At 39.8% G+C, this 14,885-nt stretch overlaps 1 protein-coding gene across 1 annotated transcript in view; it reads right to left on the bottom strand.

The window, feature by feature from the left end:
- abca2 (ATP-binding cassette, sub-family A (ABC1), member 2) overlaps positions 1 to 14,885 on the bottom strand; it is a 123,782-nt gene that overhangs the window by 61,144 nt on the left and 47,753 nt on the right. Inside the window, exons 3-6 of the mRNA XM_033619700.2 lie at positions 8,815 to 8,926; positions 5,585 to 5,748; positions 2,312 to 2,433; positions 615 to 728 (exon numbers count right to left, since the gene is read on the bottom strand). Of these exons, the coding sequence (XP_033475591.1) occupies positions 615 to 728; positions 2,312 to 2,433; positions 5,585 to 5,748; positions 8,815 to 8,926 (512 nt within the window). The remainder of the gene's footprint in view (positions 1 to 614; positions 729 to 2,311; positions 2,434 to 5,584; positions 5,749 to 8,814; positions 8,927 to 14,885) is intronic.

The following is a 14,885-nucleotide window of genomic DNA, read 5'->3' as shown; positions in this document are numbered from 1 at the left end:
GTGGCTATTTTGAAGAAACTAGAATATAAAACATGTTTTCAGTTATTTCACCTTTTTTTGTTAAGTACATAACTCCACATGTGTTCATTCATAGTTTTGATGCCTTCAGTGAGAATCTACAATGTAAATAGTCATGAAAATAAAGAAAACGCATTGAATGAGAAGGTGTGTCCAAACTTTTGGCCTGTACTGTATATATATATATATATATATATATATATATATATATATATATATATATATATATATATACACATACTTGCTGTATACATCAACTTGCTTGTTAATGTAAGCAGGTCCATCATATTTTTTATTGCTGGTCAACATACTTTTGAGGACTACATTTTGAGTACATAGAACTTCAAGTTATGAGTTAAACTTTAAAACTGAGGTGAGGCGTTTACATTCCACAGACAAAATATTAACTTCATATAAAGATGTATGTGTAGTGCCTTGGAAACACTGCAGATCAATGAGTGCATGTCATATTAGCACTGAGCTGAGCTATCCACAGTTTGTGATGTAAACAACTGTACTGAACTGAACCTTGGTGTTCTGATATGACATTGTGTGTGTGTGCATGTGTGTGTGTATGGATGTGTGTATGAACCTACTTTCAGATGAAGAACTTTGTCTCCAGGTTTTGGTCTGGTGTCTCTTGCCTCCCGAATCCTTCTTTGAGCCCCTCCTCCACCCCTGAGAGATGTACCAAAGATAAGACTGTACACCTACAAGACACACACACACAGATACAATATGCACATGAGTACAACAACAAAAAAAGCTGGCCAGATTACTAGCTTTTGTGGATGGCAGATGCTGCTAAGAATCACTCATTCACCTTCATTCTGTCACGCTGGCATGAACACCATCATCACAATAAAACTGTATTTTCATGTGATCACATGTCAGCTGGTTTAAGAAAATAAGTGAAAGTGAAACAGAAAACAGGAAAACAATCAACAAAGGTATTGTGTGATTTTAAATCTGCACACTCTCTACATTTTCAAAGAGAACTGTCATTTAATGCATGTGAATGTCACGTATTATGACAGGCAGTAGAATTTGCTCAATAATAATGTAACTAGAATTACCACCTAGCAGTTGTATGCCTCTGCAAAGGAGTCAAATTGCACAGTTTACATCTTGTTTATGAAAATATGGATGCTTCGAACACATGTTTTGTGAAGTGACCTTGACTTTTAACCTTTGATCATCAAATTCGAATGAGTTCAATTTTGAGTCCAAGTGAACGTTTGTGCCAAATTTGAGGAGTTCCCTTTAGGCGTTCTTGAGATATCACATTTCAAGAGAATGAGATGGACGCAAGGTCATGGTGACCTTAACTTTTGACCACCAAATTCTTATCAGTGCATCGGTGAGTCCAAGTGGACATTTGTGCCAAATTTGAAAAAATGCCTTCAAGGTTTTCTTGAAATATCGGGTTCATAAGAATAACACAGACTGGGCCACAGTGACCTTGAACTTTGACCTTAGACCACCAGAATCTCATCAGTTCATCAATGAGTCCAAGCAGACCTTTGTGCCAAATTTGAGGACATTGCCTCAAGGCGTTCTTGAGATACCGCGTTCACAAAAATAGGACTGATGGACAATGTGAAAATGAGCTAAAAATAAAATTCTAACAGGACGGATAATACGATATGAAAAAACAGGGAAAAAGTATTGTGACAGGAAAAGTTTTTGCCTAAAGGGATCAAAACTTTATTGTTATGTGCTGATGTGTCTTAAAGATGTGTCTCTGAACTAAACTATGAGAAAATTGGCTGAAGAACCAAAACATACAGTACATGTTTTGGAACTGCAGTCACATTGTTCCTGCAAGAAAAAAAGGCCATTAGTGACACTGTAACTAAAATGAGTATTAGTTATATATTTGTATGTACATAAGTGATGTTTATTTTTACCCGTATGTCTATTTCTGTGTAAGTATACATTGACAGCAATGAAAAACCAGAGTCAGATTCCTCATATGTGTACACATACGTGTCTCATAAAGCTGATTCACAAATTGGGAATAAGTAGACAAACAACCAAGATGCATCTGGTCACCTGGGGGATAACCTAAAAATATGGCTATATTAATAAAAGGTAAGGTTTTAACAGAACCTATAAAAGTGAACAGGGTGCTTTAGAATAGTAAATGCAGCTCTATTTTACATAATGTTCTCCTACAAGCCTTTACTATAAAATCTTGGGTTGGACTCAAGTGGGTTCAGTGTTCTTTTTCTTTGTAATAATTACAATTGAAAACAAAACCCTACAACAGTGTGTTAGTGAAGTGAATCACCTCTCTGAGGCTGACAGGAGTGTTGAGCAGCAGGCTGGTTGTGGAGTTGGACAAGGAAAGATTCTTAACTAGGAACTGCTGGAAAACCGATTGGTTCTTCAACACACTTGCCAACGTGAAGCCTGTATCAAAACACACACACACACCACAAAAACAAACACATTGTGATTTAAAAGTCAGCTTTATGTTATTCACATATAACATAAGATAGAGCTTTCACTAACAGTGGTCGCTCCATACATCAAAATATCCTCTGATTTACAGTGGCATGCAAAACTCTGGGCACCCCTGGTCAAAATTTCGTTTACTATGAATAGTTAGGTAAGCAGAAGATGAAGTGGGCCCTATTTCAGAAAGCAGGATTTGTGAAAAGCCAGTTCAGTGTAACCCTGAGTCAGTTACTATGGCAACTTACTCTGTGAAGCAAACCTGCTGGCTCGCATCTAAGCTATCTTTTTATAGTCTTCTCCTGCTTTGTCGGCATCAGTTATTTCAGTTTTCAGAGTGCTAGTCAGCTGTTTAGAGGAGCCCATGGCTGCTGATTGTTGGGACAAGGTTTCAGGAGTCAGAGTAGCTGCATTACCTGGCCTTTCCTAATGGTGATTGTGAGCAAGCCATATCCTAACAAGCTTATCTGAGACCCTGGTAAAAGTGCTCAAATGTCTTGGAGTGCCCAAACGTTTGCATGTTGCTCCTTTCCTTTTTTCACTCTAAAATTGTACAAAACAAAAAAAATGCACCCACCTTGCTTAAAATGTTGAAAAGCATGTTTCATCTTTAACTTCATGCCTTTTAGGAGATCTTCTACTTACTTAACTATTCTCAGTAAACAAAATTTTGACCAGGTGTTCCCAGACTGTTGCATGCCATTGTGCAGTTCCATGGTGGTTCAAAACATGTGTACATTCTGCTTGTTACACACACTGGGACACCTGGATGTGTTGCAGGTGAGTGACATACTCAGAGGTATAATGTATAAAGTAATAATAGGTTGTTCCAACACTTAAGTATATTTTGGGAATATCTGTACTTGACATTTTCGTTATTTCATTACATTACTATTTCCAACCAAGCCCAGGCTGCATGTTAGAATGAATGCTACATGCTAGTGACTACATTCCACTTGAAGATGAGACCAACTTCATGATGGAAGCAGAAAATGGCTTCCAACAGCAGAGAGGGAGAGTAATGACTCAAGGAGATACAGATGAGTGAAAGGTAAATGCGTGGTGACTACTCTACTGCAGTGTATCAGGCCTGGAGCTCAAAGGTTTTCTCTAAATCCTTTAAATTGTAAAGAAGACCTTGCTTTTCATCAAGTATAATGTGTGCTCCATTTTTAAGGTGGTGTACATGTTAAGATGGTGCTGGAAATGGAGACTAGTCCAAGACAAAATGCAAATAGTAAATTTTAGAAGAAAATAAATAGAGAGAAGTTCAGTTGTTTTTAATTTTGGTTCATTAGTGCTGTCATATACTGACCAGTATAAATATCTTAGCCTGACGCTGGACAAGGACGTCATCTAAAGAAGCTGTCAGTGTTCAGTGTTCGGTGCTCAGTTAGCGGGTAGAGCACTGGGATCTGTACTGAACAAAGTTAAACAATGTGGCAATTTAGGTTTCTAAAACACACAAATCTATAACTCATGTGTGTGTCCTGAGTCTGACTATGCCTCTGATGTTTGGGGTTTCCGAGAACATACAAGTTGTCACACAGCTCATTAAAGAGCAATTCGATCTTTCCAGGGTGTCAATAAATTAACTTCAGTTTTGGCCATTAGCAGAGATATGGAATGGGAACCTCCAAACATTTGACATAAATGTCAAATGCTCCGGTTTTGGAATAGACTTGTGAAGATGTCCAATCAGTGATTCACTTTTTTAGTGAATCTCTGATTGGACATCTTCACAAGTCTATTAAACTGAAAGAATTTTACTCAGAATAGAATCTTATTAGATATTTAAATGGGACATCTGCCACTGTCATCCCTGGGCTAATGATAATAATCATTAATGTATTTGAACAACTTGTCATTTATTTTCCATAACAGGTTAATCTGTGATATCCAGGAGACTAGGAGTGAAATGTTTCTCATGTTTAGAGAAAAATAGTCTGTTGACATATGGTTTATATCAAAACTACAAATTTACTGTCTCATAAAAAAAACAGCTACAAAGTGGAACCTTACATGAAGTATAGATAGAAGCTATAAGTGACATTCTCTAAAATGAGAACGTAGCAGAGAACAGAGCAGAGCTGCTGTCCGTCTCCCCATTAAGAAAAACACTGTGCACATGGGGAGCAACTTTACTTTGTTGATGATGTTAGAAGCAAAAAGTTTAGTTCTGTTTTCTCTGTTAAGTTTATAATTACAGTTTCTAGTTTTGCTGCTTAAATGTCCCATGATATTTGCTGCAGTGACATTACTGCTTTTACTGCATTACTCTCAGCAACAAACCGCTTACTTCTCTGATATGCAGAATCCGCCGTATAAACAGTACCAGTGTGCCAGGTGCAGACACACCTGGCTTTTAAAGGGAATGGGAGATGATACTCTGATAGGTTGAATTTATGAATTAATTCACACACAAATATGATTCATTAGGGGGTTGAATATAATCCCTTTGCCCCTGTGCCTTACTTATTTACCAGATTATGCACGTGTTTGGACACACCATAAATGCACTTGCACCATGCACTCTAGGCCAGTGGTTCCCAACTGGAGGGTCATGGTCCAACAGTGGGAAGCAGGTCCATTCCAAATAGACCACGAGTGACTTGCAAATGTGTCAAGTTTGTGCAGTGAATTTCTGGCAGAGAGCTTTTATTTTGAAGTACTGTTTCCTGCTGTAGAGTGAATGACTACTTGACAGAGACAGCAAACTAGTTTGACAACATGGCCAAACTCAAGCATGACGCTGAATGTATTATACTGTGTGGACCTTGAACCAATGACTAAGGAGAAATCTGGACAAGGTGGCTAGACCAGTTGGGAACCACTGCTTTAGGCCATGTGCTGTAGATCATTTAAATAGGGCCCTCCAACTTTCTGGAGTATTTTTGATAGCAGACCAAAAAGTTTTCATTTACAGTAATCATCTTTGATACAGATAAGACTTAAGGTCTCTGTTTTATTTCTGCCAAAAATGTAGCTGACTAAACATTTTAGCAAGTAATGTCACCTTAGTGATCATGACTACATCATTAGGTGACAGGAACCTAGAAGAGCTAGTCATCACGCCAACTCACTAAAGAACGGCTTTATGTCAGACCTTGACTGTTGTTGAAGTTGTAGTCCGGGGGTAAAGGGGTTGAGCTGAGAGTCTCCAGGTGTTGCTGCAGGGTCTCAAGCTCTTGACCCAAACCAGGCCGGTCAGAAGTAAAGAGGCGGTTCTGTTCAACCACTTCACTGATGCGCTCCAACAGCTGGGTTACACTAACAGAGAGCAATACAATGGAAGAAACGTGGTCCCATTGTTAGTCCTTTTCTTCAAGAGAAAGTACATTTACAAATAACTCAGCATAAAAAAGCAATGTATCAAGAAAGCGCTGATTATTGTGCATGAGTAATTTTAGGTTCTTATGATGAAAATTAAGTAAGGGAGAGGAGAATAGGGCCACAAAAAGGGAAAGAGGAAGGGAAAAATGAGTGGGGCAAATAGTGTAACAGGAGAAGAAATCAGATGTGTATTCATCAAGTATCTCAGAATTCTTCCTAGGAACACGTTGAAAGTTAATCTAGGACTAACTAGAAATACTGCCCTGCCACTGTATGTCTCCACGTACCAGTCAAGTTTCTCTTACAGTTTACATCCATGTCTGTGAAAACGTGAGTGCTTCACACACATTATCCCAGAAGAAGCACAGAAGATCTATACAATCAGCAAAGTTTCAAGATTAGTGTCACTAATTCAGTATCTGACCAAATATCTCCCCTTCTGTTCCTGAGTTAGGACATGGGGTAATGGCCAGAAAAGTGTTTTATGTAGAACATTATGATGTGACAGTGAAGTTGTCCTTTGGCCTTTTAGATACTAAATGTAATAACTTAATCATTTTATCCTAACAGACGTTTAAGTGTGAAGTTTTGTCAAAATTAGAATATGAATTCTTGACCTATGGCCAAAAACATGTTTTGTGAGGTTACAGTGACCTTAATCTTTGATCACCAAAATCTAATCACTTCATTCAGTCCAAGTGGACATTTGTGCAAAATTTTAAGAAATTCCCTAAAGGCGTTTTTGAGATATCGGGCTCTAGTTTCGCAGACCGGGTGCGGCGGAGGCGCAGCGCACCTGCGCTTCGCCAACTGGGTGTGGCCAGGCGGATTTTGTAAGTTTGGCACATCGTGCGCCTGGCGCAGCTACTCCTCTTTCCCACCTCCGTCCCTCCTACTGGCTCAAGTCGGAAAGAGGGAGGAGAGAAGGCGTGGAGTGGGTTTTACACACATCACACCAATCAAATGAGCCCCTCTCCTCGCCCTTAAATGAGAGTTTACTCAACTCGCCATGGCAGAAGAGAGCAGCAGCGTCAGATGGTCAAACTTCTCCCAGGAGGAAACTGATGTTTTGGTCCGGGAGGTCCAAGCTCGCAGTGTCTGAATATACGGAACTGTGAGCAGACCTCCATGGGCTGATGATGCAAAGGTAGCCTGGGAGGAGGTCACCACAATTGTAAATCAATGTTGCGTTTCCCTCATGCGCGCGTGTGCTCTCTCTTTCTCTCTCGTAGTCTCTCTTTTCTTGTGACTTTTCTAAGATGACAGTTGCTGAATATATACTCCCTACCTGATGCTGTGGCTGTTTGTGGTTGGCTGAGAGGGATGTGAACTCATTAGTTTGCAGCTGTGTTAATCAAATCAGGCTGGGTTTCCATTACGCGTACCAAATGGTGCCAAACGTGCCAAACGGTGCCAATCCCCTTTGATCTGACATCAGATGTGACGGGACAGTCGATATAAAGATACATTTATGTGCTGATTGCAGATAGTTGCATTGAATAGTGTTTTTTTGGGTATTTATTGCATCGTTAATGTGCCTGATATTCTGGAAACCTGCCTGTGAGGTTTTGGTGACGTGTGTGCACTGTCCGCTGGTCAGCCAAACTTCGGCTTACACCGGCTGCGCTCCGCCTGCGCTGACAGTAGACCTGGTTTCAGCTGGCGAGCTTTTAGCGCACCTTCAGCGAAGCCTTTTGGCACGAAACTGTCACTGTGCCAAGCTGGATCTGTCGACACCTCCCCCTGCTGCGCCGCCACACCCATCTCAGCGCACCTCGGTCTGCCAAACTGCCAAACTGAGCGCACCTCGGGTTGCGCTGCTCGAAACTAGCTCTGTGCGGGGTTCGCCACCCTGCGCCACCCTGCGCTGCGCCGGGAAACTAGAGCCCATCGTGTTCACAAGAATGAGACATACTTTGGATGTGACTTCGAATCTTGCTAGCATAACATTAGTTTTCTCGCTAATAGCTGAACCAAAGGTTTTTATGAGCTGAGCACACTAGAAATATCTCCAGTTGCCAAGTTGTATTGAAGGTTCATCCTATTTACTGGAGTAGTGAATAACATGTCCACTCCATAAGAACCTTATTGGGCAGTAATGATTGTTCCAGGTATTTAAAAAACCCTAAGGTGTTACCAGGGAAACTGAGTTAAGGCTTGTAAAAAACTTTACATTTTGATTGCAAAAAGAATATAAATGATGTTCTCACTTTTTATTTCTTTGGTAAGGGGCCGTGGGATAAGTGAGATGATGTCCAACAAAATCAGTTTTTAATGGCCTTTGCAGAGGCAAAGTGGAGGTGTGAACTGTCCACCACTGTGCATCGGATGGTTCACGCCTGCACATTGGCCATGAAAACTGATAATGGACACCTTGTTGGGCATTATCCCTTACTTATTACGCAGACTGTTTATTAGATACTATTTTATCTCTTTATTATCATACCAAACCAAAGTGTGGGACACTCTGAGTAAACAGTATCACTCACTGGTAAATTAGACCAAGAATGTACTCATTTATTTATTTATTTATTTATTCATGTAATATATTCATTGTTATTTGTTATGTTTGTATTGAGCATGTAAATCCCCAACTACTCCCTCCCCACTAGTTGTTACCTTCCTGGAACTATTAATAGGTATGCAAGCTCCGGCTCTAGTATGTACATGCCACAGATATATTTCAGATTGCTATTACAATTACGTTACATTATATACCTCGATTAACTTGTATTTTGCTACTACTGAGTCATCAGTCAATGAACATAATTTGCTCATTCATAGCCCAGTGTCACTGCTGAGAAACAGCAGACTCAAGTGAACTGCAACACACAACACCAATAGAGATTAAATGGGTGTTCTGGGTCAGATATGTGATTTCATTACTGTTTTCAAGATTTTTGTCAAACAAGACAAGGTTTTGGAACAAACAAAGAAACCACTCAAGACAAAAAAACTGTTCCAAGTTATGAGGCTGAGTGACTGCTGACAAAATCTACTTACGTTGAGTTCTTGTACTGCAGGAAGCCAAATTCATCCCTTTGTCCATCCGGGCACAGTGACTGCATGATGGGAATGATGCCAGCTGAAGTGAGTGGGGCTGCGCTGTAAAAGGCTGGACATGAGGGAGGGATAACGGGGCAGGAAGGACAAAAAGAGAAAAGACATAACCACAGACAAAGGAAGAGGATGTGGCAGAAGTATGCAGAAGGATGTAGAAAAAGAGGAGGATGAGGACCAAACAGACAACGAGGATGAGAAAGCAGAGGGAGAGAGTGTTAAAGTTTGAAAGGAAGAAAGATGTCAGGCGAGCCACCTGAAGGCAGCACAGCAGCTAATGGCCAGAGAGGCTCCCACATGTCAATGCTGAATACACAGGCCTTTTATCATTTTGTTGCACAAAAACAGCTCATGATATTTTTCCTCATCTGTCTATAAATGCTGACTGGACAAGCTCTCAACCAGGGAAAAAGAGAAACTTCAGCTCTTGCTTATAGCACAATGTTTCCATGGTTACTGCCTCTGAAGCTTGTCTGAGTGTGGACCCTGTGCATTTGCCCACAAAAACACACTCTCTCTCTCTCTCTCTCTCTCTCTCTCTCTCTCTCTTTCTCACATATTCGTCCACCTACCCCTCTCTGAGAAATGGAATAAATGAAAAGCAATCATGTCTGATGCACAAACACATCGGCATCTGTAACAGGTGTGCAAAGACCTAATTATTTATTAACAGTATCATACAACAAAGTTGTAACAAAGTTAAGTATCTCTTAATGTCTGATATAAATACAGAATATGAAAAATAAGTTTGTTATCTCTATTGGTTCTATTAATTTACTATAGCCTGTGTGGTAATAAGAAGTAATAATATTTACGTCTTCCTCTCTCTTGATAACAACTGAGCAAAGTCCTTCCGCTGTCAAGACCACAAGGTGAAGCTGAAAGCTCCTGCAGAAATTTAGTAAGTGATCCTTGAGTTAAAAATGATTTGTCACAAATCCTATATTTCTGAGATCAACAATTAACCGCCAGTCTCTGGAGGCCTTTTAATATATGTATTCAAAACATATTATTTTTTGAATACATATATTAAAAATATTAAAGAAAGACTTTACCCCCAAAATGACCATTTGTACTGTATATCAGTCACTCACCCAGTGTTATGTCGAATTTGCAAAGAAAACGTTTTAATTGCAAGCCTCCATGATGAGCCAAGAATCCAAAAATGCGCTGATGAAATGAAGTCATAGGGGTCCATGTTTAACAGCAGCAAAACTATATCGAAACATCCGTTTACAAACCCTCACACAACTCGTACAGTATAATACAAGTCTCATTTATCATTTACAGACAAAAACAGTAATTTTACCACACTGCACACAGGAGCCGCTGGTCTGCCAACGCGTGCATCGGTAGCTTGTTTGTGTTTTTGTGTGACTTTGGCTAACCTGGACTAACCATTTGAAAACACCAAAGTCACATAATAACACAAACTAACTAACTGATCAAGGCAGTGGTACTGTAGACCAGTAGCTCCCCTGTTCAGCAAGGTAAAAGTTCTGTTTTTTTCCATGGAGTCTGGCTTTGAAGAGAGCATAGATATGTTTCACTTTCACTTTCAGAAAGGGCAGTCTGAGAAGTACTGAGCACACACCTGGATAAATGAGACTTAGATTATGCTGCACAAGTTGTGTGAGAGTTTGTACACAGATTCTTTGATATTGTTTTGCTGTAGTCACACACAGACCCCTTTTACTTCAGCTCATCAAAAATATTCTCTGGTTTTTGATTCTTGTTCATCAGGGGCATGCAAGAAAAACAAAGTTTTCTTCAAGAATTTGACGTAGCACAGGGTGAGCAATTTATATACAAATGGTCATTTGAGGGATGAAGTATTCCTTTGAGATTGCTTGTTGATGATTTGTACCTTCAGAATAAAATGAGAAACCTAGCTTTCCGCCTTTCATAATTAAATGTATTGTTTTTCATTGTTGATATTGATGTTGATTTTCTTTATCACATTCAAATCACAACACAGAAAACAAAGTAAACTTGTACTGCAAAGCAGCATCGTTAGTTTTCATGAGGAGGTGCAAAAGAGCTCGTGTTTTCTGAGATGAGGTTGCACCATCCATGCCAAAATGAGAAGCAATCCACTGTTCAACCACAGCTCAGGGGCTGAACTTTTTGCCAATTAAATAGATAGTAGCAACACAAAGACACTCACACATGGCCAGTAGGCACATTTCTGGGGTCTCACAGGTGAGAAAATATACCTAGTGTGTAATTTGAGGGATTGATTAATTCTCAAGAGAAATTAAACTCCTCCTTCGGCATGACTGTAATCATGTGCAGAATATATTTGTTTATGCCTTAATAACAGCCTTTGTTAACATTTTGTTAAAATGTGCAGCAGCTATTTTTGAACCCTTAATTACATCCTCTCTTTATCACTTCTCCTTTTCAACATATTAAGTTATTAAAGTTCAGCAATTAAGCAAAGTAAAAGAGTGGCTCATGAGTTTGATCCTAGAATAGAAATAAAGCTGCACTTACACTCCTGCTGTTAAACCACAGGAGGAGACTGTTAAAGTTAGAGACCCAAACATCTTAAGTTAGCTTTATCTGAGTTTAGGCTTTCTACCTTTGATTTCAGAAATGTAATACAGAGGTGTTTTATTAGCAATAAAAGGCTTTAGTAATCAATTATTAAGCGATAATTTAATGATATAACCTCCTTGTGCATTTGAATGATGGAAGTGTATTCTGGTAAATTTGGACATGAAGTAGGTCAGTTTATTCAGTTCATTGACATCTTGTCCTCTCTGACCAGCAAGCTGTGAATAAAGGTCACCAAGTCAGGGTGTCAAAACCAAGCCAGAATCTATCATTGAGTTAAACATAAATTATAGAGAGACAGTGTTAAGTACATAAGCCACTGTATGGAACAAGAATTATATGGAATGAACAGCAAGTCATTAAATTAAGCCAGTTGTTTTCACAGACTCAGTCAAATACACAAAGTGCCCAACTGACTCTGTGCCTGCAAATCATCCAAACACATAGAAACCACACACCAAGACACACAGGTAGGGACTGACTGCACATTTTATGTCACAACAAGCACACACATCTTGTATAATTCAACAGTTAGGACACTGCAGAGAAACAGAAAGAGTGAGGGCCTGTTAGAAGCTTTAGTTAAATGCGTAAAGAAATCATTAAATAAATTAATAATTAAAGACTGGATGTGTGAGTGCTGAGAGGAACACACACCGGGGAGGTAGATACATATTCATCTTCACCTATGTTCACACATATTCACAGCTGATATCCGAACCATTCAGTCATTCAGTGGCTCATAAAAATTGAGGAATGTTGAAAACTAGATGTTAGGGGAAGGAAATGTGAAAAAAAAAACAAGAACAGTCATGTAGAAAGTAAACAAACAAAAAAAACAAAGAAAAACATACATTACTCTGTTCAAACATTACATTTTTGTATGTAAAGAACCAGAAAAAGGTACCACTGGGTACTAGTACCAAATTCTAGGTACAGGTACAAGTATGTGAACAGTTCCCAACCCTATGGAGCAGGGGGTTTTTATCTTTTACATATACTCTGTCTCTGCAGTGTGTGGTTGCTACCTGCTTCACAGTGTTCATACTGAGTTTTGCCAGTAAAAACTGAGCATAGTGTTAGTTCAAGCAGGATACGATGTCAAGCTCAGCTTACATCCCAGCTACATCAGCTTATCTCAAACAGCCCAATTAACTGATGGAGCAGCTGACTGATGGAAGGGAGTTAGCTGACAGGTCACATGATTCCTTTCGAACCATTTCTAACTATTTAAACTGCGCTGGCTTGCCTACTGTTGCTGCTTCCTTTGCAAGCTGCTTTGTAACCTGCCTCCACCCCAGCTCCTCCTTTTCATGTTGTGTCTGACTTATCAGTGTCATTTCTGTTTGTCATTGATGCTTGCTCTGTTCTGTTCCCAGGGGGTCTTTGCTGGTGTTTTCCCTATGTTAGGCTTTCCATGTAGGCACATAGGGGCAGGGAGGATTGCTCTTCCTGTATCAGGCTTTCCACGTTCGCGCATGGAAGGGCAGAGAGGTATGCTATGTCTGCCTTAAGGCTTTTCCATGTAGGCACGTGGAAGGGTGGAGAGATGTGCTCTCTCCGCCTTAGGCTTTCTACATAGAAGACCGGAAAGGTCGGGCAGAGAGGCCCCAGAACAGAGCCATACCGCCAAATGTAATACTGCAGATGGAAATAAAGTTTTCTTTGGCCAAAGTGGTCCTGACTAAAATTCAGTTAGTTATGCAGGGTGTGGAAGCGTAGGTTATTGAATTAATTAACTAGATTGTTCTAACTACAGGATACATTGGTTTGATTGAATTATTTTAATGTGAAATGTAACTTTTGTCTGTAGCATCCAACTGACAAAAACTAGACCATTGAGCTGAGCAGTGCCAGTGCAGGCAAGCGTGGCTTCCGTGGTCAGTGTAGCACCTTCAGTTGATTATATTGGCAATGCTTTACTGCTGGCATACTGCGGCAGATGTGATTAGGTGGTCCAACACCTGACCTCTCCCTCCACAAAGCATCCCGTACCTGTCTTGACAGCATCTGGACACAACTGTAGCATGTCTTTTGGGGGGAAGTCAATTCTATTATTAAGGGAAGACACCTTAAATACTTCAAAAAAAAAAAAAAAATACTAAGCTATGAGCCGCTGAGTGACTGAAGCGTGCAGATTTGTGGAGATGGCCTTCCATAATACAAAGTATGGATCAGGGTTAGGTGAACATGTAGTGTATGCACACAGAGAAACACATAACCACAAAACAGGATTATCACATTCTGGTTAAGTTAACCAAGAGATCAAATTGACTCCATTAATGAATCATGTCAGCCAGGATCAGATGTGAGGATAGAATTAAGTGATGATAAACTTACACACTGGTGCATCCAACACGTTGAGAACATGCATCACGCACAGGAAAGAAAAGAAACACAGCCGGAGAGAAACAAAGAAAGAACAGCAGAAACAAGACAATGGTGAAGTAAAACAACAAAGACAAAAAGCATCAAAATAAATTGGGTGCTACAATGGCTACAGGCAACAGTAAGTGCACTGAGAACAAAATAAAATGTGAATAAAGTCAACTAAGGACAGTGTAACACAATGTGAAAAGGTGAACAAAGGACACAAAAGCTACAGCACATGGTGAGAGGCAAATCACATATTTGTAACAGCAGCAAAAATATGCATTTGCCTGTTTAAAATGCATGACCATACTGCACAGCACTACATAATATCTTTATGACTGCAGGCAGATCTGGTAAACTTGAGTCAGCATTACTGTTGACTTCCTACACTTGAAACAACATGTTGTTAATGTGGAGGGAAGGACAGAAAATTTCATTCTAACACCATTATGTCCATGCAGTCCACCATCCATCCATCAGCCCTCCCTTCCCACACTCCCCCACTCACAAGGTGCATTTCAAACAGCTGCAGCATTTACTCTTTTCCTCATCACTTTCTTGTAGCCATATCTGTCGGAGGTATTAAGAGGAGATGGGTACTGATCTTCTTAGTAAATTGTAAAGCAAATTTAACAAGGGCCCTATTTTTGTGGCAGTACAACCACCACCTCAAGTAGGATTCTTGACAGTTTGATGTTTTCCTGACTTTGAAATTCTCTTTGCCTGTCTATGTGGTATTTTGGTACCCAAGGCAGAACACACGCTGGTTCAAATAAGGCAGCGCTGAGAATAGACTGAGTCACAGTGTTTGTTTACGATGACTTTCAGGTAAAAAAAACCCTGCGTCACATACATAAAATGAAACGGCTCTGAGCAAACACTGCCTCAATTGGTTAGTTTTTAGCCATCTACAAAAAGACCCACCTAAAAAAAATCAATATCAGTTTAAAGCTATAGTTGGTAATCCTGTTCAGAAACACTTTTTGTTATACTGGGTGAAATGGTCCTTCCATCCTGAGAGTAGTCAATACATAATGGGTCTCATTCATGAAACGTGAGCAGAGGGAATTTGTGTGTAAACT

This window comes from Epinephelus lanceolatus, chromosome 9 (genome assembly GCF_041903045.1).
Source record: "Epinephelus lanceolatus isolate andai-2023 chromosome 9, ASM4190304v1, whole genome shotgun sequence".
In the NCBI taxonomy this organism is placed as follows: Eukaryota; Metazoa; Chordata; class Actinopteri; order Perciformes; family Serranidae; genus Epinephelus; species Epinephelus lanceolatus.
The sequence above is the reverse complement of the archived record's forward strand: the minus strand, read 5'-3'. Positions and strand labels throughout refer to the sequence as shown.